Source organism: Melanostigma gelatinosum (assembly GCF_949748355.1).
Source record: "Melanostigma gelatinosum genome assembly, chromosome: 4".
NCBI lineage: Eukaryota > Metazoa > Chordata > Actinopteri > Perciformes > Zoarcidae > Melanostigma > Melanostigma gelatinosum.
In genome coordinates, this window is record NC_136637.1 from 16,772,221 (window position 1) to 16,798,571 (window position 26,351).

A 26,351-nucleotide genomic window follows, 5' to 3' on the forward strand; every position below is an offset into this window, starting at 1 on the left:
CTGTGTGTGTGTAAATGTGGATTCAAGCATGAGCTCATCTTTTGTGTCTTCACTAACGCTCTCCATTAACTTCTATTGGCAGTAGAGAGAAAAAGTCCATTATTATTTGGCATGGTGAAAGTGGAGAAAAAAGAAAGAGAGAGACAGAAATGTAACGTCAACTAAAACCTTACCTCATCCTATCTCTGGGGCTGATAGCCTGCACTACCGGTAATTACAAAAAACAGATCGATAAGAAGGCATTCTTCTGATGCTTAATGCAAAAGAAGACTTACCGGACTGCTGTTTCTCTCTTGTTCAGTCTTTTGGTTGTAGAAAGGCTCGTCCCATTTGTCTTCAGCCTGCCAGGCATACTTCAAGATGGTGCTGAGGACGGCCTCAAACAGCAAGATGCCCAGGTAGATGAGGAGGAAGGTATTCATGGACCTGGCACAGGAACATGTTTTAAAGTTGAATGTTAAATTAACCACATCCTAAGACAGCAATATTTTTGCTTACACTGCGAGACAACGGAAAGTGCTCACTTCTCTACTGCAGAGCGTTTCTGGGACTTGCACTTATAGTTGAGGGCCATCTTGGACTCCATCCCTGTGTAAATTGCCACACCTGCAGCAACACAGTTGGTTGAAGTATTATACCGGGCTTATGGGATATTAGACTATTAACCGACTAGTGCATGAAGTCATGAGAACATAGGAAACATGATTTACATGGGACATGGTAAGTCATTGGCTCAAGTTCTCCATGTCAAACAATTACAACATTATACTCAAACCCACTATTGAAGCATTGCTAGAAAAGCCATTGGTTGACACAACCAAACTTCAGCCGTATGATAATAAGTCGATTGTCCTTCTCATAACGTCAACTTGAGTTTGGCTCGTTTGTGTTACAGCTGGAAGCATTTCAGAAGCAATCTGTTCTTGAGCAGCTACATCTTGTCTTTCTCTTTCAATTCAACTGGAAACGTCCCATTGCAAGAAACACTATATCAATACAGTGTACTGACTGTATGTGTTGTTTAGAAATGAATGTCTGTCTGTTATAAGTTTCAACTGTATTGTCTCACCAAAAATCTCTTTGGTGTTTTTCAGCCTGGCTCCTCTCAGCAGCAGATTCTCCTGACCCAGCGGCCTGACGTAAAGGCAAACAGAAACAACAGCATAAATACAGAGAAAGATGGATGTGGCATTAGGATTCTGGCACAAACGAGACACGGTAAGGTCTTGATATAAAACACTCAGCAACACTCCATGAGTCTCATAAATCTTCTGTTCATGAATCATTTTGCTGCACATTTTACTCCCTCTGATTAAATACATTAGACAGCTTCGTCTCTTCAGACCAGCGGTTATACATTTTGTAACCCTCTGCTAAAAGCCTCACCCTCAACCACTGTTCCCTTTTATTTGTCTGATAGTGTAACTTTGGTACTATCCCTAAAACTAATCAGAAGGCCATGTATCCAATGCTCACCTTATTGGGGATGTCAGTGTATCAGCCTTACCCCTGATCACACAGTCATTAAGTAAATCATTGGTCTCACCTGACTATCTCCTCTCCGTGTTGAGTCACCGTAATCCGACCGACAAACCTGGAAAACACCAACGGCATTTCAGTCGAGTGGCGTGAGAGACTGTGACTACGTTCACACAGGTAACCAGACTACTGGAAGAAATCTTGTAAATGCAAGAAATATGAGACAGGCTTTCACATGCACTTCAATAACGTGTTTACTGTACAACCTGTGTTTGTATGTGTTTTATATGTATTAGATCGATGCCTATGCAGCCTGCACAGCTTTTCTTTGGAGCGTTTGGACAAACAGTTCCTAAAGAATAAGCTCTGGAGTGAACAGCTTCTCTGTCACTGTGAGAATGTGTCCAAATGTTAACAGAAAAACAACTGCTCAAGCAGGGGAAACTGTCAATAAATAACATATCAGTTTCAGTTGGACTTTAAATTAAACTATATCAAAAAAAAGGATGCTTTACAACAAGTGCAGATCTTCCTTTTCACGCTGCTGCCACAGTGATGCTTTCCCTATCTGGAGCGTTTGTCATGCTCATGCACACATATAATAATAACACCATGAGAAACCTGGTATAGTGAATACTACCACGGTCTTTCTTAATCCCTTAACCTGATTCAAGAAACCAGGTTTCTGGTTAACATGATGCTAAAGAAAGCAGATCACCGCGGAAAGCTCACACTAGCTGGTTTAATTAAATGCAGCGAATGTTGAGAGCGAGGGAAACAGCGACGAGGGAGATGGGGGGGGGGGGGGGGGGGGGGGGTTAACTGCTACCGAAACAAATTGCCTGATCTAAAAATACACCGATCGATTTTAAAGTAGCCAGCTGAGCCAGACAAGAGGAGGAGGGGTTGTTGAAGAGGCGACGAAGCCATCTCAACCCATCATCCATTTAATAACATATCTCCGACAGGGAATTTGTACCATGTTTGAATCACATGGCTTTTAAAGTGGTGTCTGGAGACCGGCAGGGCTCTACGGGGAATCCCAGAAAAAAGCAAATAATTGAAAAGAATCATCTATACTTACAGTGTTAGTTATATAATTATAAATAAAAAGCTAGAATAAAACTTTCCGAAACGAGGACTCGAAAGGCAAAATGATCCATCGTAATGCTCTCGTATGTGTTTAACAGGGAGTATCCTTTGTTTGTTATATGTGACTATATGCTGGACTTCTTGTGCGCTCATCCTGAAGGTGTGTATTACCTGTACAGGTCAGCTTCCGGTTGTTGACACTCCACCACAGCCTGCAGAGCCTCCAGCTGGGACACCGACTGACACTCTGCCGTCTCCGCCACAGAGTAGTTAGTCTACACACATTCACAACACACAAATATACAGTTGATGCTGATGAACATAAAGACATTGCAACCCGTGAACAGTTAGATCTACAGCCTGCTTTGCAGGAGAGGAGGATGCACCTCGACTGCTATTCTGACTGTATGAAGGAGGGGAAATGTCAAATGTAGGGTAAATATCACCTGTTCAAGCAAACCAACAGGTGGAAAAAATGACTGAATGTTTGAGTAACACACCCAACATATTCTGACCCTGCCCAAAACAGCTGAGCGCTTTTTCTTCCTCGAAACTTGATCCAATTGTACTGTAGCTACAGTATTGGCAGGTTGGGTTTAGCATGATGTGTGTATGCTACTGCAGTTTTACTGTACTATACAGTACAGCATACAAACAGCAATTTATAAAAATATCAAAAGGTTCAAAGAGTGTACAAACACATCTAGGGCAACACTTAAAACCCACCATGCTGTATAAATACACTGTTACAGAAGCACCAACATCTCGTTAGAGGGGCAATTAAGCAACATAGCTTCTGGCAAGAGTGTGTGGGTGAGGTGGGGGTGAGGGTGAGGACTTTCTAAACACAATATGCAAAACATTGAAATTATATTATGGTATCCAAGTCATTTAAAGACCAAGACATGCATACACCTGGCACACTCGCAGGCTGGCATAAGTCATGTGACCCAGAGGTCTGCCAATCAAACTCTATTTTCTGACCAATCAAAGAGTAATTTCCCAAAAATTGTATTTACATAAGAAAAAGTTCAAATGAATCTCAATGATGAAATGCTTCAGAGCAACACAACTTAAAAGGTACCCTGTGGAGTTTCAGACCGCCAGTAGCACAACGACAACATTATTTCTGTAAGCATGAGGTTGCACACACACACACACGCACAAAAAAAATCTGTTTTGTAAATGTTTTACGAGGAAGGAAATGCATTCACACAGACCTCAAGGACAAAAATGTAAACTGAATGTAACTTTTGTTTGTTTACACTCCATGGTTGTTTGCACCAGAAAAAGTAATAACAGTTAAATGTTTTCCCACCACAGAAATTCTCACACATCTTTGAAGAACATGTTTTTTTTGCACATCCCTGCCTTGTTCTTTCCTTTTCCACAGTTACATTGTACATATTTTTAAATCCTACATTTTTTAAATAGTATTTTTCTAACATTCTTATTGTGATTTGTACTGTTCTATATCCCTGCTTCTTGTCTATGCACCAATAACCCAAAGCTTGACTTCTTCTTGGCAATAGACCGGATTCTGATATACAGACCTTAAGGTTGGTTTCTCCATCAAGGCTGGCTGTGGTGACGTGACAGGTGCCATCCGCACGATCCGACGACAGCAACGCCAGGTCAGCTGGGAACGTCTCATCTTTAGCCACGCGAACGATGTCCCCCACCTGGACGCACAGGCCAATACTGGTTAGGTTGTATGCCTTCATTGACTTTTTAAATGTTTTGTTACATGTTAAATACATTTTTTTGGCAAGGGTGTTATATTCAATTCAAAGTTTGTCAACTAACTGTTAAGAAAATAACTGTAGAAAATGTAAATGATCAATGATTCCCTTTTAGTTTCCGACATGTCACTGTTATTTAAGAAGCAAGTTGGAGTTAGCCATGGCAAGTCCAAACTAACGTGAGCAGCACAGTTGCAGAATTATGAGCGCTGCTGCAAATCTTCCCCCGATATATGACATCCTCTGCTCTTGTGTTTCATTGAGTGCTGGGCTCAGCCTCTACACATACACAGGGAGCAGAGACCGGTGACGTGAAGACAACATTGCCACCAAGCCGGTTACAAACAGGCGTGGTAGTGAACAGCGTGCTAACAGATTTAGTGTTTTAAGCTGAGCTAGACAAGAGAATATTTGGGTGAAAACAGATCAGTGATGCTGTTTTGCCCTCGCTGTTCTCCGTGAGGTTTGCTGGAAGTGATGAGCCCCAGTGTGTCTTTTGTGGAGTGAGCGAATATCCTTTTAAATTCTGCATTGATCGTCAGCAAGTCACATGGTAAATTGGCTCTGTGTGCTCTGATTAATTTGGCATGCAGATCGCACACCAGTCATACTATTGTTTGCATGAAAACGTTGCTCCCGGTGCTCAACACAGGCACCAGCACTGTGTGCAGGTTCTTATTCAGAAAAATTTGATAGATGTTTGTATGTGTGGCTGTTGGCTGTGAACAAGCTATTTTTAGGCACTTTTAAGTCCGTCCCCCCCCCCCCCCCCCCAATAACAAACATCATGCTTCGCTTTGGTCGAGGTAATGTTCTTAAACAAAGAGTAAAGCTTATATCTAGGGTGTAGTTTTCTTACCCGGATGTTCTTGGATTTCGTCTGTACGAGACTTCCGCTGCGAACCACAAACACCGGAGCCCCGTTCACCTCGTTGTCTGCTTTGTGTCTCAGCCAATCCTCGTAGCCCTGAGGAGAAATGTGTTCAGCCATCGATGACATACAGCAACTGAAGAGCATTGCTGGTGAACAGCGGTGAAGACACAACTAGTCACTGATCAACTGATTAGTTATTCAAAACACATCTTTTTTTTTATATCAAAGTTCTTTACTGGTTTGTAAATACAGCACCTGAATCAGATTTTCATACATTTGACACTGTGACTGAAGAAAATGACAGGAATGGTTAAAGTTGTCTTTATCACTTTGTATTCAACTGAAGACTCAACTAAGTTGAAACAACATCAGATGTTGACTACGATTAATCTACCTTTAATGATACTGCATGCACGTAGGTTCCCTATTTCCAGCCCCACAAAGAGGAAGCGATCATGTGCTCGTGTTCTCACCTGTTTTATGGCGGTAACTGTGATCACAAAGAAGAGAGGCAGGCCGCTGGTGACTGGGGAAGTTGGGGTGTCTATCATTAACTGGAAAGATAAAGATACGGGCGGGTTATGAAGAGATTTTAATAAACTGGAAGTGCAGTGGGGGAAACAAATGGTACCAGAGACCCCGTAACAGTGTGTGTGTCCTGGTAGAGAGAAAACAAGCGAAGTAGAAAGACAACAGAGAGAAGTAGTGGCTGATATGTCACACAGGAAATCCCTACAACTTCCTCCAAAGCTTAACGGTCAGTACAGTACACGTACACACACACACACCTTCAAAAGCAGCAACATACTTCAGCGAGACAGAAATAAAAGCATCCTTCTCTGCAAATGTTTAAAACACCCTGCAGAAAACATTTTTTGCAGATTAGCTTATAATAGTTTAGTGAAGAACATGGAACAGAGAACATGGAAGCAAAGTGAGACGTCCTCTTATTTATTACTTACTGGATTACATTTGAACCTTTTCTTGCTTAACCTTACAACAAGAGTGTAGTCACTGGCAACATCTGCATCTACGTCCTGATAGTTGACAGAGAATATGAGCCACAGTCGTAAGACGTATTGTTTAGTAACTAGACAAGTGAAACCATGTCTCTTAAAGGGTAACTACTCCGTCAAATTCTGCTGAAATCCTCCATCCCAGCAGGTTAAAAGAACACAAGAGGAGTTAGTTAGCAACGACTGCAGGAGGCGTGGCAAATGGAAACTTTCACACAATGTGTTTTCTTGAAAGAAATCACTTCTATTAACACCTCATGCAACAAACATCGAACTCTAAGAAGCTCTAAGAATTTACATAAACTATAACGAGTCCAAGACTTTACTTGGTTTGATAAGGGAGACAACAGTTCACAACAGGAATCCATCTAAGGCCTTTTAAAACGGGTCAAACTGTCCATTAAATAAAACATCATGGTCACAATGTCAGGATGAAAAGAGGCCCTTCAGTCAGTGGCTAAGCTGACTTCAGCTCCACTGACAAGTCGAGTGGTTGAAAAGAGAGTTTTTTAGACAGAGTGAAGTCGATTACTCAGGCCTCACTACACAGGCCCAAATAAATCAGGAAGAGGCTGAAAAATTTGAAAGCCAAATCCTCCTTCAGCACAGGCTGACTGATGCGGAGCGAAGGCCCAACGGCTCGGGATCGCTGAGGAGACACACATACAACTGAACGTGTGGGTGTGATGTCTTAATACAGAAGCAGACTTGTCTCGCTACGGGTCCAGAGAAGTCAGTCAGTCAGTCAGTCAGTCAGTCAGTCAGTCAGTCAGTCAGTCAGTCAGTCAGTCAGTCAGTCAGTCAGTCAGTCAGTCAGTCAGTCAGTCAGTCAGTCAGTCAGTCAGTCAGTCAGTCAGTCAGTCAGTCAGTCAGTCAGTCAGTCAGTCAGTCAGTCAGTCAGTCAGTCAGTCAGTCACTCTCTCACACTCTCACACTCTCACACTCTCACACTCTCACACTCTCACACTCTCACACTCTCACACTCTCACACTCTCACACTCTCACACTCTCACACTCTCACACTCTCACACTCTCACACTCTCACACTCTCACACTCTCACACTCTCACACTCTCACACTCTCACACTCTCACACTCTCACACTCTCACACTCTCACACTCTCACACTCTCACACTCTCACACTCTCACACTCTCACACTCTCACACTCTCACACTCTCACACTCTCACACTCTCACACTCTCACACTCTCACACTCTCACACTCTCACACTCTCACACTCTCACACTCTCACACTCTCACACTCTCACACTCTCACACTCTCACACTCTCACACTCTCACACTCTCACACTCTCACACTCTCACACTCTCACACTCTCACACTCTCACACTCTCACACTCTCACACTCTCACACTCTCACACTCACACACTCACACACTCACACACTCACACACTCACACACTCACACACTCACACACTCACACACTCACACACACACACACACACTCACACACACACACACACACACACACACACACACACGAATTCAGGGCAGGAAGACTGAGGTCACACTTGACTCGTCACCATATGAGAGGCCAACATATACCTGAAAAAAAAAAAAAAAAAAAAATGGAGTGTGTGCATTTGTGCGCGTTATTACCTGTACAAGGAAGATAATGAGAAAGTAGAAGTTGGCGATCCTTCTGAACTGCTCAAACAGATTCTTCGGGACAAAATTCCAAATTGTGTACTGAAAGAGAAAACAAAATTTAGGGTAAAGGCTACTTAAGCATGGTATCTGTGGGTTTCATAAAGCCATATTTGAGACTAGGGATGTAGTTTTAGGCTATCGCCAAGATGCCGATGAGCCCGCAAATTTGGACCGCAATTTAGTCTACGTGGTGATTTATTCTCCAAAACAAAGGGGATCGATTGAAAGCACACGAGTTATTTAAAAATGTTTATGAACAGTATAATTAATGGGTTGACTGGCCAAACTGTGACTCCTAAGTATGAACAAAACTTTAATGTGTGTACCTTTACACCCCGACTGTATTTTAATCCTGCATGAAAGCCAGATGGAAATGCATTTAAGCACAAGTAAAATAAAAAACAAACATTTATGCAGAAGGCAGGTAAAACTAGCCTATTTCTGACTAGATTTTAAAAAGGCACATTTTAAGAACCTGAATATCACGGATTAGTTGTTGAAGGATATTAAGTTTAACGGTTTGTCACATTGTTGTAGTAATCCTGTCACTGCATGGCTGACAATAGACCACTAATCACTTTAGGTTTTCCCTTTAGACAATGGACTTTTACAGCTCCACCAAGAATAACCTTTGAGGTGTTTCAGTCTCTTAAAAATGCACGACGTAGAATCAATCAAATCCAACCTAGGTGACTTGACCCTAATGTTATTTATTCAATCAACGACTTAACCACCCCAGCATGATCTCTGTTATCCTCTTGTCCAGTCAATCTCCCAACTGACCTTCTAATCCTCGAACCAACACAAACCGGTTTTTTATCCGAGTTGATCCCGTTATCCAAAATAAATCATGCTTAACGCCTTATCTTTCTCCCACCACGCCAGGACTCCAGATTATTGTCGATACATAAAGCATCTCAAGTAAAATACCAACACTGGCTCCAACGACATGTTGGTACCTTGGAGGAGATGATTCTGTTGTCAGCAAAGCGCTGCGGTACGTAGTGGCCATGCTGGGGGAAACGATTGGCCACATAGACCGTCCTGGTGTCGCTCTGATGAGGGGGGTCAAAGCCCTGAGGGAGGGGAGGAGAGAGAGGGGTGAGGCAGGGAAGAGGGACCAATGGAAAATGAGGAAAAAGGAGGTAAAACAGGTTACTTACATAACAACTCTTTATATAGTAGGCATAGTGATACAAACAACTTCAGCTTATATGAAAGCTATCTTAACAAGTTGTGCAATGCGACTGCGTTTACAGGCAAAACGATAAATTCACAATTCACCGAAATGTAGAGTTGGCTAGCGGTACAAAGGGAATGCAACATCATGACCTGACTTTAAAGCGAGTTATTCGATATCATTGGAATTAAGCAGAAGCAACTAACCCCTGAAAGTCTACACACCACACTACAATCTACCTGGGGCAACTTTCTGAAGCTCCATCTCTTCCACGAGGTTTAAGTTCCTGCGTAGTTTTTAAGGGCAATTATTTTGTCTGGCGCAGCAGAGGTGAGTTTGGGACTCGACAGATTTTACAATTAGGCTCGTAGACAAAGCTTAAATATGTGTTTATGAATGCAAGACAAAGTATATCAGAAACATTAGCCTGCTCCAAAACATGATATACATGCACAATAAGAAAGGGTAAGAGCACGACATGTGTGGATCACAATATCTGGCACAACACAACATTCGTCACAGTGAGGTCACCAGCTTTGTGACGCTCTCTCACCCGTAACCACAGTAACTCGGTCACATTTGGGCGATGAGCTGTGGTTATTTAGCTGGAAGGTTGCATTAAGAGGAACCGCGACTATGAATTTAATGAAAACACTGGATAGATCTTTAAAATTCAAATGGAAATCAGATGCGATTATATCAGCTTAGTTAAGCCACGTTGGTTTCTAAATGTCAAAAATGCAAAAATATATATAATACGATCAGCTGATGTAAAACTAAAGAGACGCACTTTCCACATCGCCTTCTTGCTTCGTCCTCACAGTATTTTCTGGTCCTGTGTGTTGACCTGACTGCTGTTCTAAGAAGGTTAAAGCAAGTGCTTACAATCAATTGCAAATGTTCTATGACGTCGGTCCAACACACACACACACACACGCACGCACACAGGAATGTATCCGGGCCACGTCACTCCCAAAAAGACTCACCTCCGTTCATGGAGACATGTTTAACTATTACTGCCTTTCTGAAGCTCTCCATCATTAAAGAAATGCACCACAACTAACACTAATACTTAAGGTCAATGAAGGATTTATCAAAATAGCAACAGCAAGAAAGTCTCGTCTTTTCCTCTTAGTGATATTTGGGAGCTGTTGGGAGTAAATATTGGAGCTTCATTATTCTTCAATAAAAAAAACACAGGTCTATATTTGTATTTTTGTAAATATACTCCAGAGGAAAGGTCAACTGAGCACGTAGACCAAATCATGAAAACACTTTTAAAGTTGCGTCATACGAGATTGGGAGCACATCAGCTGCCTCTCAATGGCTCTGAACACGTCGACGCCTGAGCCGGCGGCTCGTAGCTAACAACAAGTGTGGCCGGCCCGGCTATGTCAACAAGGCGAGGAGAGGCTCTGATGATAACAACACACACACACACACACACACACACACACACACACACACACACACACACACACACACACACACACACACACACACACACACACACACACACACACACACACACACACACACACACACACACACACACACACACACACACACACACACACACACACACACACACACACACTTCATTCTCTTGGTAAGATATTACTCCAGGTATCACATTACTCCACTATATCTTCACACAGTCGTCTGCTGCTGGATTAAAGCTATGTCAATGCTCTGAACGTCGTATATATTGCTCCTTTAAAGCAACATCCTGCATCACGATCACACAGCTGCAGCGCTGTATTCACTACTGCAGCAGGAAACAGAGCAATGCGTGTTTGTTAACACTGGTTACATTCAAACAGACCTTAAGTAACACAGGATTTTAAAAGCAATGTATACCAACCAGTTGTTGAGTCACTGGCGTTAATCAACACGCTATTACATCCCCAACACACAGATTAGGGCAATTTTGTACTTTACAGAAAACATCACTTAAACAAGTTTACTGTAAGGAGCCTTGATGGTGTCTCAGAGGGGAAATGTCTCATTCTCAGTCTGAGAAGATTCTAGCTCACCACCACATCAATCAACTATCAGTTAAGTTGCTTAATAATTAACATCCTTGCCAACAGTAACTTGCTCACTACATACAATCAGCCATGTGTAACTGCAACAAAGATGTGACCTTGTGAAATTTAGGGAAGTACCGTACCCAATGGCTCCGAGCGCAGTGCAGTGCAGCTTGAATATAGTAGCTGTTTCCACACTGAACAGACCCCACTGTGAGTTTCTGCTGCTTCTTGTTGAACTAGCCGGTGACATACAGAAGACTGATTACATCCAGTCGAAGTTTATCGATCTATGGATCAAAACCAGAGTTTGGCTGATAAGAGAACATGTTTCTATTGGCTGGTGTCCCCTCTGCTACTTTGTCTCTGGTCCCGATCACCACAAGCACAGATGTGCATAGTTAACTTAAGGTGATATGACAGGCTAATGTCTGATGCGGATACATTTCAAATGCACGCTGAAGAATCTACACAAAGAGATCTGCAAGCGCAAACAGAATGAGAGAAAGTGTTGTTCAATCAAGGACGGCCTGTTGTGAGAATATACACACACTTCAGAAACGCTCGAAACGGTCAAATGGCATCCATCTGTCCGTCACAACAGTATCATGTGACATACTGTGTACAGCAATCTCACACCGCGACTATCTTTAAGACCGAGGCGTTAAACGTCTCCTTTTATTAGATGGGAAATGCCATGAATATTTACAAATCCGGATTTAAGTAAGACCATTTACTTTGTTATGGCCTATCAACTCCCTGAGCTTCATGCTCCTCCTGAGGCAGCATGTTTAAAATGACAACAATGGTTCACAATATATCTGTTACTTCAAGCAAATGTGGCTTACCTGTACATAATTCTAAAAACAACACAATCACATGTTACACGTAAAGAGGGCCATGCTGCATTTTAGCTTCACGAGGTCAACTTGAGGAGGAAAACAAAATCGAATAACTAAAATAAAGGATAAACAGCACTCATGCACTTGATTCAGATCTTGCACTGAAGGCTTTATACACCGCTGCTGCACTACGGAAACCAACAGCTCTCAATGTTGAAATCATTTTTGTTTGAAGTTATTATCGTCTGAACAGTTGCACAGAGCTGAGTCATACTTGGCTGACAGATGGGTATGACTGGCACATATACAACACTTAACCATTTCATTAAGTACACCAGCGAGGTGAAAGTATCACTTATTGTCCAACTGAACTGTCAAAGTTGGAGTGTCCACATTTTCCATTACCTGAAAGAGAATAACATTTTTTTTGTGGCAGTATATCAATGAAAACTAGAAAAAGCATTTCCTGCTGAAAATGCGTTGGAATGCTGAAAACTGAAATTAATCACAAAAACATTGCTGAAAATAGATATCCAATTCAAAAACAAATTGCAAAAACCTTAATAATTCAAAGAGTTTAAAGATTACAAATATGAAAAGTCATATCACACCTCTCCTGAAAGAGCTGAACATTTTGATATTTGAACAGTTTCTGTGGCTTAAAAAAATTCATCAGTGGTGATATTTGCAGTAGTATAAGTTTTAGTATAAGTATTATTCGTAGAAGTATTAGTAGCATTTGAATAAGTACTAGTAGTAGTGATATTTGTAGTCATAGTAGAAGTATTATTAGAAGTAGAAGTATTAGTAATTAGAAGAAGTAGTAGACGACGTAGTATCAGTAGTCATAGTAACAGCTGTAGTATTGGTCGTAGTATTTAATATCACAGTAGTAGTAGTAGTAGTAATAGTAATGGCAGTAGAAGATGTAGCAGTAGTAGTAGTACTAGTAGCAGTCGTAGTAGCTGTAGTAGTATTACTACTTTTAGTAGCATGAATAGCAGTAGTAGTAGTAGCAGTTGTCGTATAAGTAATAGTAGTAGTAATAGCAGTAGTGGTAGTAATAATATTGATGGTAGCAGTAGTAGCAGTAATAGTAGCAACAGCAAAAGTTATAGTCCAACAGCATTCCAACAATAAAGAAATAAATAACACTACCAGAGTAGAAACTGTTTCTATTTGGCTTTCTTGTAAACACTGCGCAGTTGAAATCTGACTTGTTTTGAAATGTTGTCCCCCGATGTTGTACACCCGACCATATCGACACGCTCATTTTCCTCAAAAAGAACAAGGAAGCAGAAATCAGGACACTGTGAGGTTATATTATCTCGCTGCACAGTTACATTTAGTTGCACATTAAGCGTCTTTCTTATAAAACTATATATTAGCAGAGATAATTTTTCCAAGCATGCTCTGCATGTAACTTGATGTAACTTTTATACTCAATTAGTTTCATATGTCTCTAGGCTTCTTTCTACATCTTCGTATGTTTCATAGGATATGCAATGCTGTCAGAGAACATGCAACATGTTGCTGTGGAAATAAAGCTTTGATTGAGGATTCCCCATACTGGAGACAACTAAACGTTTCCACGTCAACCTTGCAGAACAGGATGTGAAAGGGTTTTCACAGTTGCCGTTGCTTGCGCTGTAATTATAATGCATTATTAGCATGATGTGGTAGAAGACGACTGACAATTAAAGTCTGTCAGAATCTTTCTCCTAAATGTGGACCACTGTCACCAGAAAGAAACTGACAGGAGTAGATGTGAGAATAAAAATCAGCTGAAATAAAGGGTCAGACAAATACCCCCCCTCACACTTCTTCATTAGGCCAGTTGCATATTAATTAGCCTTTTAATTAACTGGTCAACTATAAGGGATGGGTCAAATGAACGGGGCCATCTCAAATTAGCAGGAGGCTACTGTATGTATGGAGTCCAACTCTCTGTGGTGCTCTTTAATAAAAGACCAAAGTTAACTTCTAAAAGCGGAAAGAAAACTTATTTTTTAACAGATTGACAAACTTGCAGCTGACCAATAGTCCCTTCACCCCAACTCAAAGTCCAAAGGTGTAGTCAAGGACTCAGAAACACCTCAACATTGATTAAACTTACTGGCTGTTTGACCAATGTGTGACTAATCTTACAACATGCATTACGTCATTCATTCATTCACATGGGATGGTCCCTCTCACATGCTGCACGCACCCAACTACCAGTCACACAACTCATCTATACGGAACGTCAATGCAGGTTATTTTCCATTAAGTCATTGCAGCATGGTTGGAAAACAAATCATCCATTCCTGTGGCATAATTCATAACTCGGTGCGTCTACTGTGTCGCATAACTGCTCTACTTGTGCTTTCTATCAAGGCGTCACCACACAGCCATGTTTGTAGGCAAACAACAGGTGATTACAGCAAATACAGGACGCTCTCATTTCAGATCATTCAAAACCGGTTAACGGTCACTTTTAGCCGGTGCATTACGATGTATTATTTAAAAGGCATATCCAAAGGATTTATGAAAGTTAATCAAAAAAAGAGTTATCGAGTTCGTGAGTTGAAACTAATATAAGCAGCTGTTAAAGTGAGTTTGTTGGCTCTCTCGGCACAAATAAATAAGTCAGTATATGAGCTGAGCTAAGAGCGGTGTTTGGTAATAAATGTTAGTTGTGGAGTTAGCGACGCTGTTTAACTTTGCCAAGTTTTACGTGGTTAGCCACCTAGCTAGCGTTAACTCTTAGACACGATTCATATGTGGTTAAACTGCAAGCAAACATCAACTCACAACTCAAATGTAAGATCAACCCGGTCTGTTTGTTAGTAATGTTTTATCTAGCTGAGATGGCTTAACCCGTTGTCGGTGGCTAACTGTGAGGGTAGCTAACGTTAGCGTTACCTACCTGACTGTCATCGCTGCAAAGGCGCACAACAATGTTTTGGACACACCGTCAACCGTTAATTGGCTAGGCTAGCTTATCAAATGTTATCCAAGTAAAGTTTACACCGCTTTCCCTGAGCGAAAACTGGTTTATGCGACTAATGTTGTGAGCTAACGGGTGCCAGCGAGAAAAAAATATATATATCGTCAGGAGAGTGGGTTTACCAGCTGCTGTCGTATCCACCGGAGCATCCTTAACAAATACGGTACGAAGTAGTCTGCACAGTCGCTAGCCCAGCGCTAGCAACTAGCTACTCCAACAAAACCGTCCCGAAACATAAATATCTCCCTTCAGAAGCAGCTCTCCTCGGTCGCATTACGCGACACATCCATGCAGTGTAACGTTAACTGTGCAACAAAAATAGACCCCGGTCCTTCCCATTCCTCGGTAATGTCAGACAAATGATCCCCGGTAAAAGTGACAGACGGCTGGCCACCACGGAGTCCCAATGAGCTCTACACTACATCTCTGTTGTGCCACGATCAGTTTCCTCCTGCCAGCACACAACTCTGTGCAGACACACTGGCTGCTCACTATAGCGGCCTCTCAACGCCCCCTGCCTGTCTGTAGAGAGACAGATAGATAGATAGGCTACTGTACACAACAACATTTTGTATATTTTGAATACGGAGCCTACATATGCCTAAAAGCCATAGTTTCACTGTATTGCAATTGGTTTGTGGTAATGTCAGTATAATTATGTTTTTTAAAACGTGTAAATGTGTGTTCCTGGCTTCCTGCACACTGCCATGACTTACTGGCACACTTGAATAAAACAGGGATCATCATTAATAATGTCATCAGTAACACCTCAGGGGCTCTGTGTTCAAATGTAGTCATCATTTGAATCAATGCTATTCCTAATAATTTTGCTGATGGAGACGAAGAAGCTCATTCTTGCTCTGAGTCTTCCAGGAAGTCAACACGGTCAAAACAACATCTGAAGAGCGGCAGGACCATTAAAACCTATAATGAGTACAACATTTAAAGATGAGAAATACTTGTGGAGCACATCAGACAAGTGCTGTAAGTACACTTTGTCTGTCTTCTTTATACTGTGCTGAATGTCTCTTCGCATACATCACATATACTGTAGAATTACTTTATATATTGCTGTGTCGCTATTATATTGCAGTGTTCACTGCAATGCAAACTGCTTTATACACCAAATGCAGGGCTCTGAGTCATATCTAGATTGCTTACTAGGCACTTTTTAAATAGTTGAATACTCTTTGACACAAAGCCAACCGAGTGACTTCCAGTGGATTTGCTTGCTCAAAATGTGTTTTATATATCTTAAGCCAGAGGGAATTTGTTTCTCATCCCCTGCAGCAAGTCTGAACATGAGCTGAACAACTTCACATTAAAATCATTGTCCCTTGCTTTGATTGATTTTGTGGCTCCTTTTCAGAAAGAAAAATGAATAAAATAACCACGTAAAACACGAAATAAATGCTACTTCTACAAAGGGAATCTTTTAGGTGGATAAAGCATGCGTTTGCCTTTTGTCCTTTCCTTCTAAACCTCTCAGCGATGCTATCCAGTCCCCCTGTTGGCCCAGCATTCCTCGTGTAAAGCATCTCACATAAAGTGAGGTCATCCTTGTATTAGTGGCTCTCTCCCAGCGATGAATCCATTCCTGTCCCCTCCCACCTCTGAGTAACGTCTGCAGTACATCTCAATCGGTCACTAATGTGGAGACAATAAGTGATACCGCACCGGGAGGAAGAGAAATGCTCAGACTTTTGAATATCTAAATAAGTATATGGCACAGTGTGCTTTCTAAATTGATTCAATATGCTGTACATGATTAATAACAGTGATGTTGAAGTGATCAATGGCAAATGAAGCAGATGATAATGATCCACTGTAGCTGCCTCTCAGTAAAGTGTGTCTCTCTCTTTCTGGCTTCCTGAATGAAAAAGTGAAACATACAAATGTGTTTGCATCATTCCCAATATTCACGTTAGTTCCTTAAGGTGCTTGTGTGACTCCTTCTGGCCTCTCCATCATGAAAGCCAACATGCATTTATCTCCAGGATTAAGATCGCTTTAGGCCACTCTCTGAGTCAGCAGAGTGCAGCACTGGCTGCACCACATCTGCACTGTAAAACCTTTCACTGTAAAATTACAGTAAATTACTGGCAGCAGTTTCACCTGTAAGCTACTGTAAAATGTACAGTATATATACTGTATAAAAATAATACAGCAGCTTGCTGTATTAATTTGATACATTATCTGAAGCATTTAGATTGAAAAGCATTAGAATACAAATAGTTCCAATGGCATCTAAGAGTACAAATGCTCGTAAGCATAAGCTTAACCGGTGTTACCATAATGAGGGGTTCTTTCGCTATTTTTCTCCCCTGCAAGGGGTCTCTAGCCCCAAAAAAAATAGGATAACTGCTTAAGTTGAATGTGTGCTTCTTCTGTTAATTTTAGAACCACATATATACACACCCAAGCGAAGATAAATTTCCTTTTGGAATGAACTTTCTGTGCTCTGTTCTCTAATCGAAGTACCTATCCTTTAAAGAGCTTTCAAGCTTGCATCCTAAAGATACTATATCTATCACACAAAGATAAATTCAAGGAGAGCTGTAAGGCCGGAACACCTGAAACTAATGACTCGATATGGGATCTAAACTTACCTCTGTAGTAATTCAAGTGTGCAGGCAGCCTGATTCTGATATTGGAGGTTGAAGTTGTAGTAGCATGTGAAGACAACAGCAAGCCCCAACACAAACGATGTTCCTTCGCACACCACGTGGCCCTCAATGCTAACCATCCAGCGCTGATCAGGAATCAGTGGACCTTAAACAAAATGCAAACAGAGTTAGGCTGAATGTCAAATTGACCATTTGACATATTATAAAGTGGCAACTTACTGCTATATTGTTTTTGTATTGTACTGACATTTCCAACTGATATTTGAAAAGATTTCAAAACAATGTAAGCTTTTGATAGATATCAGGATTGTTAATGCTGTGTGGCCTTTTGATGTATCCGGGTTTTAGCAGTGTCGGCAACTCTTTATTGCATAGTCTTGCATAAAACTTAGTGACTGTCTCTTAATAGAGACATCTTTAGCCAAATAATCACAAAATCACGATACAGGACATACACTTTGAAAATCGACAAAGCGACGAAGAAGATCAGACGAACTACTTACCTTTTTACAAGCTATAATGACACCTGAATCAGTGGAGAAAAATAGAGAGAGAAACAAACTACTGACATACCAGAGAAAATATTATTCTATAACCTACCAAGTCTGTATTGTAGAGACTCAACTGTTTAATAACTATCTAAAACTATGTATGCATGTTTCCATTTATTCATGCTAAGCTATTTATGAATTAGTATCCATTTATAAAAATGTAAAGGTGTGTGTATTATATACAGTATATAAGAAAAAACTCACTCCAACTGAACTCACATGAACTTGGTGTCTGAGTGAGTCACACTGAAGAAGTGACTGGTTTCTTGAATGCATATCTTTGTACCTCAGACGGTAGACTGCTGGCCAGTGATCCATAATGCCCTTGATGTCTGTCATTGTAATGGATGGCAAGGCACCAGATAACGTCTGGCTGCCGTCCCAGCTCTGTATTGAATTTAATTTCCGTTACACTGCAATCCTACAAGTGCTTGTCATATTAAATGCTTGTCATATTAAATGCTGTAGCCCAACAGGTTGGAATTATTCACCACACCGCACAGATACGAGGAGAAATCCTGCATGTGTAAGATGTAACATTTTGCATGATGATGAATGTGTACCTATCTTGGTTTAATCAATGTCATTGTATTTTGGGGAACCTACGTGAGCTTTTAGAGCATGCAACAGTATTTCCACGCAAAAAACACATCTTGTGTACTGTCGAGAAAGAAGTATTCAGATATCAACACCACAGTGTAAAAATACTCCATTGAAAGTAAGTGCTGCTTTTAGAGTTTTACTTGAGTAAAAGTAGGTAATATCAAAGGTAAAAGTAGTAATTATGAAGGATACACACCCTCCTGTCATTTATATATTTCAATATTATATCATTTGAGTATTGTTACTAATGGATTAACATGTAGTGCACTTTACTATGTTATCATTTCCCCCTGAAATGTAGTGTAGTTGATGTATAGAGAAATAAAAAGTCTCAAGTCAACTACTAGTGGCTCACATTTGTGCAGAACTTGCAGTACTCTACTTAGTTACTTCCCCCCACTGCTTGTTGATGATGATCCAACAGAAGCATCAATTATTAATTTAATTCATCTACAGAAATCAAATAAGTTCAGAACTGTGTGGAATTTAATCATAATGCAGAGTGTGAAACCTGCAATACAACTCGTTCTTCAGCACATATCAGGATATTGCCAAAAATTCCACATAATATCTAGGCTCATGCATACATATTATACAGATGTATTGCTCACTGAATCAGACTTACTTTTTCTAAATTAATAAAACGTTGGTTAACATCAATTTACAGATCTCTAAGCTGTGGCAAAATCTCTGCATCTTTACAATTTAGCATCTAAACTTCCAAACCTGCTCATACAGTTTATGTTTTGATGCAAGAGGAACTCTGACTTACGGCCAACAAGATATTATTGATGAATTATTAAATGTAGAACTGCAACTTTTGACAGTTGTAGAGGAAGAGGAAGAAAACACTCCATTCCTCTGGTGCAATTTTGCTATATGGTTGTCAATTGTACGACTCAGTATTGGACTGAGTTAATCCAGGCCTGTTTAACCATGCTGTGGCTGATCCTCTTGGTAAATACACCAGCACTAAGTGGCTTTCAATCATTACCACCAAGTATCTCCAACAGTACTAATAGGCTTAGGACAAGTTCTCCCTCTCTGCCGAGACCCACTATGTAACGGTTGCTTGCTCAGGCATCGGCTTCCACTTTGTATGTGTGTATATTAGTGTCTGTCTTGCTGCATTAGTATGACCATCTGTCTCTCTATGAGGCTCCGGGGAGCCTGGCTGAATTGGCCGCCCTGCCTCTTAGGGAAATAGAAATTGAATGGATTGGATTTTGGACGGGTGAATCAATACAAACTGACCATTAGTCTCCAAAATATGAATAAATAAAACACCCCTTTCAAAATTAGTCCAAGCATTTAAAGCATACAAATGAAATGGTTTTGTGTAACACTGGACTTCAAGAAAGGCAGAAATGGGAATTCTGGGAATTGTAAAAGGGAAGCCTTGACATTGTATTAATAACAATAATTGCAAATTGATTCGACCAAAGTAAAAGCTGTGTCGGAGATGTGAAATGTGGTGTGAGTCTCCCTCTTAAGGACAAACTGAGGTGTTACAACTATGAGGTGCAATTTACAGTAATGCAATTTGTAAAATGCAACACACAAGACATTAAGAGCACAACATTAAGTTTGCAAAACTCGAATGCTTTTTAAGATGTGCATGTGCGTATATCTAATGCATGTGCGTGTGTATGTGTGTGTGTGTGTGTGTGACTCCAACTTACATACGATTCTTGGAGGCAGTTGGTCACAACTTGGTAAATCACTGCAGCTTTACTACTTTGTCTATGTGTGTGTTCTTCACTGTCTTGGTATTTGTGTGTGTTTGTGTGTGTGTGTGAGAGAGCAAGAGAGAGAGAGAGAGTGTGTGTGTTGCCAGGTGGGTGGTATTGGGTTTCCTAAGGAGCTGCTAATCCTTCACCTAACACCCTGACCTCTTTAGTCTGTGACCCGGAGAGACAAAAGGAAGGCAACTCTTCATCCACTTCCCTGGACCTGGTCATGGATGACAAATCGTCTGCCAGTGTGAATATCAAATGGATCACCGGTGAATGAACCCGAATCTGTATGAATAATCCACGTACAGTGCAGAGGGTTTTTCCTTTCACTGAGAAGAGGCAGAAGACTTCCAAATGTTGTTATACATATATCGCTCATGTACTGTTAGATGACTAAACTGCCCACTCTTCGTCCAGCTCTCTCTGGATGCAGCACTGTTTGTAGGGAGAAGACGTTTGCTGTTTTAGATTATTCGCTCCCTGGTATAACACCAACGTGTGATACTCTCTGTATCAAATAGGAGGCTCTTTATAACTTGGGATGTTACTTTTTTTGTTGCAAGCCACTCATATTCAGTAGTCTACATCTGATAAGTCTGGTGTAATTTCACAACATATTCTTCTCTCAGCTCATGATCTTAAGGTTTATTCCATTGTAACACATTTCTCAATGATGCAATTTGTTGTTCACCGAACAGTTACTGAAATTCAGAGATGACTCGTGGTTTTTGGTGCAGCAGAAGCTGCTGCAGTACAGCCAGCCTCTGAGCATGTAAACTGCTCTGTATCTCATGTGACAAGTTTCCTACCTGAGTAAGATGGTGTGTGTGTGTGTGTGTGTGTGTGTGTGTGTGTGTGTGTGTGTGTGTGTGTGTGTGTGTGTGTGTGTGGGAAGGGGCTGTCTTTGCTATTCTGCTTTTCTGATGTGCTTCATTTCAGCCAGGACAAGCAACTGCTTGAAAATGCCAACGCTCGCCCCTCCATCATTCTGACAGACACAAACACACTTTTACTAAGACGTTTGGCTCGGGAGGGTGGAGATGAAATGCTGTTCAAAAGTATACTGAATAAAAAGGACTTTGACGCAGTGCATACAAACAGTGTGAGGGGAGACACCGCTGGCTTAAGGGAGAACTTGCACACGTAGAAGTGTGTAATTAACTGTGATGAGGCCTCTACAGTCGACCACACATTCATTCTCCTCTTGATGAGGTAACCTTGTGTGTGTGTGTTTAGTATGAAGTCACTGTGGCAACACTTTACCTCAAAACATGCGTCTGCCTGCGTGAATGCACGAGTATGTGTTTGACGTTTCCGTGGTAATGTTGGCCCCTGCTGACCTTGGCCTTTCCGGGCCCCTATCCTATCTCTCTCTCTACCTCGCCCCCCCCCCCCCCCCCCCCTCTCTCTGTTTCTCGGCTCCCCAGCTCGTGGCTGACTGAGCGGCAGCAGGCTTCGACTGGTGTGTCTGTATGAGTTCAGACATGCTCAGTGGCATCTGTATTGTTTTAGCAGACAGCTAGCTTAGCGCTGAGTTGTTTTTACTCAGCCAGTGGTTGGAGAGCTCAGATCCTTCACTAAAGTAATAATGAAGGTAAAATACGCCATTGCAAGAAAAGTCCTTTCACAATCTTACGAATCCTAATGACAGAGGTATTACTCGAAAAATGCATTTAAGAATGAAATGTTTATATGAAAGTAGCATTTTAATGTCACATCTGGTTGAGGTGGAGCTGATTTAACCTACTTTATATACCAGTAGTTGAATATACCTGTTACAGGCATATATTTTTCATGAATAGATTTTATGTTTTGTGACACATTCTTACTCTGCAAAGAAATAAGTAACTATAAAAGAAAATGCAGTTGAGTAAAAAGTATATTTCCATCTGAAATGTTGAAGTATACAGTAGCATAAAATGTAAACAGTCAAGTAAAGTATGTGCACAAAGAAAATACTTTGAAATTGTATTGACTTTACACCACTGTCCTTCAGCGGTACCATGCAATGATGCAAAGACTCCAGAGTGTAAATATTGCTTCGTAATATTGCAGAGACAGACAGCAATCCTTTTTCCTTAGAACTATGATGATCTTTCACTGTTTCTCAGAGTAAAGAGAGCTGTAGACTCTCTGACTGTTTGTAGAAGTGCTGGAGCAGTTTTGGAACAATTTGGTCGTTGTTACAAGAGAGGACAGCCTGTGTGTACGTGATGCAATGGCCATTGAGGTCACAGGTGTGCATGTGCAACTGTTCGTATGTTTGAATGTTATCAGGAGAACCTCTGGTTGAACTCTCAATGGATTGCACGGATCCGAACTAAGACAGTGTACAAGTGTGTGTGTGTGTGTGTGTGTGTGTAAAGGACTTAGCCAACATCAGAGTCATCAATCATTCCTGTTCAGCGAGACTTGCAGCATTTTCTGTCCCACCGTGTGGCTTTAACAACTGAGTAATGATAAGAAAATAAGCAAAATACTTGGTTTTCATGCCGTGTAAAATCCACTCTACAGTATTAGAGACGACATCTAACATCCTCTCTGACGGCCTTTGCAGCCTCCATGCCTGAGGCAGTAAACCTGTCTGTCCATCAGTGATTATGAGCCTTCTAATAGGTCGTTCTGTTTCAATGACAGGCCTTTCATCTGTCTGTCTGCCCTCTCCAGCTACATGACTTTAATGGCCCTGACATCATGTAAGCCGGAGCAGCTGGCTGCGTGTGTGTGTGTAGATGAGCAGGGAGGTGTTGGTACCTGCATGATGGTGTGGCTCTAATCCATGTTTGTTCTGCTCCAGCACCAGGAGAGAATGTCCTCCACACACACATATGGCACACCTGCAGCCTCACTCTCACACACACACACACACACACACTGAACTCGAAAGGGTTGTTCCTCTACATTCATGGTGCATAAAGAAGTAGAATAAGTTAATCCATCCTGTTTGTGCAGAAGTACATATTTTATGATCAGAGGCACTGATTGTGATCGTCAAGGGACTTGACAATAAACTGTGTTTTATAAAGCAGTATTATTGGGTAGCATAAAGAAATAGTCAATATATTTTCTAAAACTATTTCTATTTGTTTTATGTTCAGTAAATAGAATGCTAATTTGTATGAAACTAAAACTATCTTGAAAAAGTTGTACTCAAGTTTTATGTATTTTCCGGATTGTTTGAGCAACCACAAAAAAGTACATTTTAACTGTCATACGTCTGATAAATTAAGCACATGGATGCAAAATATAAATCATTTCATTAAATTAGTTGGAACATGTGGACACAAATTTAAATTGAATTGAATCAATCAATTCAGATGTTTGTGACTTACAAAAAAAGAAAGAACTCAAAAAACCCTGTGATTTGGACAAACACTGTTGCCTCTATGTTACTCCTTACTTTGTGTGCTTTTGACCAAACCTTCAGCCACTCAGTGCTGTTAAAGTCTGACTGTAATGTCTGGGAATTGAGTCGTACATACCAGTCAGTCAGTAGGCTAATCTAAGAGAGAGGCAGACAAGAGGGGGAGAGACCACCAACATACTAACCAAACCTATCTAAAACTGTGTGTGTGTGTGTGTGTGTGAGAGAGACAGAGAGCCGCTATCGCTCAACAGCTTTGATATGAGACTGGGTTTGAGCTGAAGTGGAAAGATTTGCACAGTTCGTTTCACAACTTCTCTTATCTGCGCTGACTGAAGTCATGCCTGATACTACCATTACTACTGCTACTGTGTGTGTGTGTCTGTGTGTGTCTGTGCACAATGGGAGAATATTACTGCAATTGCCCCCATAAAATCTATGTATGTGATTGAAGGAACACTAATGCTGCTACTGGTTAGTGAAGTATTTGGTCATTTTGAAAATAAATAAATCAAACAAGCATAAATAAAGCTCTCACAGCTTTGTAAGGTCAGAAGGTTTACACACACAATCCTGATTCTGTGATTTTGTAGATTTAGGGGACAATGATAATCCTTTGTTTTTGGCTAACATGGCTCAGAAAGACACACTCAAATCCAGGTGTTGGTGTCAGATATGTTTCAGAGTGATGTCTGGATAGATTACCATGCTGGGAAGTAACCTGACCATATTTGGTGGCAGGGTCAAACTGATTGACACTTCCAGGTCAAATCCAACTGCATGCAGGGGATGTTTTGTGCTCGCTCATGAATCTGGCTGGTTGCACCAGCTATTTATACATTCAAACTAATTATGTCAGTTATGAAGGTTGATGCATCACAAATCATATCTCATCTTTTTAGAAGTGCTTTTATTGTATGATTAATGTTGTGTGTTTTATATTTTTAGTGTGTTGTGATAAATAAAATCTATTGTTATTATTATTATTATTTTTTAGGCCTATGTATCACACAATTAAACTGGTCCCACCACACAAACTAGTTCTCATGTAGAGATTAGTTGTTCCTAAACATTCCCCGGTAGCCACTGACAAAGCTAATGTTAGCGTGCTAATATAGCTCACTCGCTTAGAGAGAGAGAAGTAAAAGAGGCAATATGTCTGACCTGACACTTGATAAACATGCTTTTTAATAATTAGACCAGAAACTAGAACAAGAAAAACAACACAATTTATCTTAAATTACAAAATGTTATGCCAATAACGTCACTTTAATGTCCTAATAACATCAACAGTTAGATTAGTGTAATTCGGTATATGGAAGTTTTTCAACAGCTAGCTTGTTTGTTAGCTTGATGCTAAGATGACTTTCTTTTCTCGAAGTAAACTGCTTTTGATTGTAAAATGAATCCATAGCAACTGATTTACAAGTGACTAAAGTCTTTGCGTGGTTCCTCAACTTTTAACGAAGCAACCTTCAGTAAATCACCAGTTTGCTAGAAGTCACTAAGAACTGAAAGAGGACTTTATGGACAACTCAGTATTGCATTCATGAATAGTTAGTGCAGCCCAGTTTAGATTATTTGTATGGAAAGAGAGGTAAAAGGAGAAATGGAGTCTGTGCTACATACGGAGTCAGGTGTGTGTTGGGAGGCAGGCAGACCAGCATGTTTATCTGACGCCTCCATCCGACACAGACCAAACATTTGCCTTAGCTGCTTCTCCCTCTCTTTCTCTCTGTCCTTCTCTCTGCCCCTATATATGCTTTCTTCTGAAGAGGCAGCATGTCGCTAAACACCCACAACTATCAAAGAAAAAGACAGGAAAGCGAGGGGGACAGGGGCTTTTGAAAAGCATCTATACACGTGTGTGTGTGTGTGTGTGTGAGGCCTACTTCAGAGAGGCCCAAGTCTTCCGTGGTCTCACTTCTTTATGTAAATATCGTATTATCTTCACATCATCAGCAGTGATGACTTGACTGTGCGTGTGTGTGTGTGCGTGTGTGCGGGTGTGTGTGTGTGTAAGTGTGTGTCCTGTTGAGGGGATGTGTTGGCTGGAATAGTACTGATCAAACGGATATGTTAATAAATGAACGATCACAACATTTATAGTCTTATTCTGAACATCAGATTTTATTGGAGCACATAACTGTGTGTTATGTCCTGACTATGTATGTATGACGTTTCCTGTTGCTGTATAAATGCATCACGTTCTTGTGTCAGTATGACTGCATTCACTACATTTTTCTCCAGTATATTGCTTATATTATATTTTACGTCATATATTGTCTTCGTTGTACTGGTTCTTTTATTAAGAGGCTCAACTGAGGACACTATTTCGTGGTCTCTTACTGTGTATCTTAAGTTAAAATGCCTGCAGTTTCACAATTACAGATTGACTTTTATGATGGCGACAGTTCAGTTCTTCTTCATGCCTTTCACATTTAGGAACATTGACGTCATTAATATCTGTGTAATAATATGCAACAACAATTACTGCGTTGACTATATATCGTACCATTATATAAGTAACATGTTTGTAATTCACGAAGACAAA

General features: G+C 40.8%; 1 protein-coding gene across 1 annotated transcript in view; it reads right to left on the reverse strand.

Moving 5' to 3' along the window:
* Positions 1–15,239, reverse strand: part of atp11b (ATPase phospholipid transporting 11B) — a 44,169-nt gene extending 28,930 nt beyond the window's left edge. The window contains exons 1-11 of the mRNA XM_079267163.1: positions 15,039–15,239; positions 8,835–8,951; positions 7,825–7,914; positions 5,661–5,741; positions 5,173–5,280; positions 4,125–4,253; positions 2,743–2,846; positions 1,547–1,594; positions 1,070–1,134; positions 525–606; positions 276–426 (exon numbers count right to left, since the gene is read on the reverse strand). Of these exons, the coding sequence (XP_079123289.1) occupies positions 276–426; positions 525–606; positions 1,070–1,134; positions 1,547–1,594; positions 2,743–2,846; positions 4,125–4,253; positions 5,173–5,280; positions 5,661–5,741; positions 7,825–7,914; positions 8,835–8,951; positions 15,039–15,065 (1,002 nt within the window). The 5' untranslated portion in view covers positions 15,066–15,239. The remainder of the gene's footprint in view (positions 1–275; positions 427–524; positions 607–1,069; positions 1,135–1,546; positions 1,595–2,742; positions 2,847–4,124; positions 4,254–5,172; positions 5,281–5,660; positions 5,742–7,824; positions 7,915–8,834; positions 8,952–15,038) is intronic.
* Between the last annotated feature and the right edge of the window lie 11,112 nt (positions 15,240–26,351).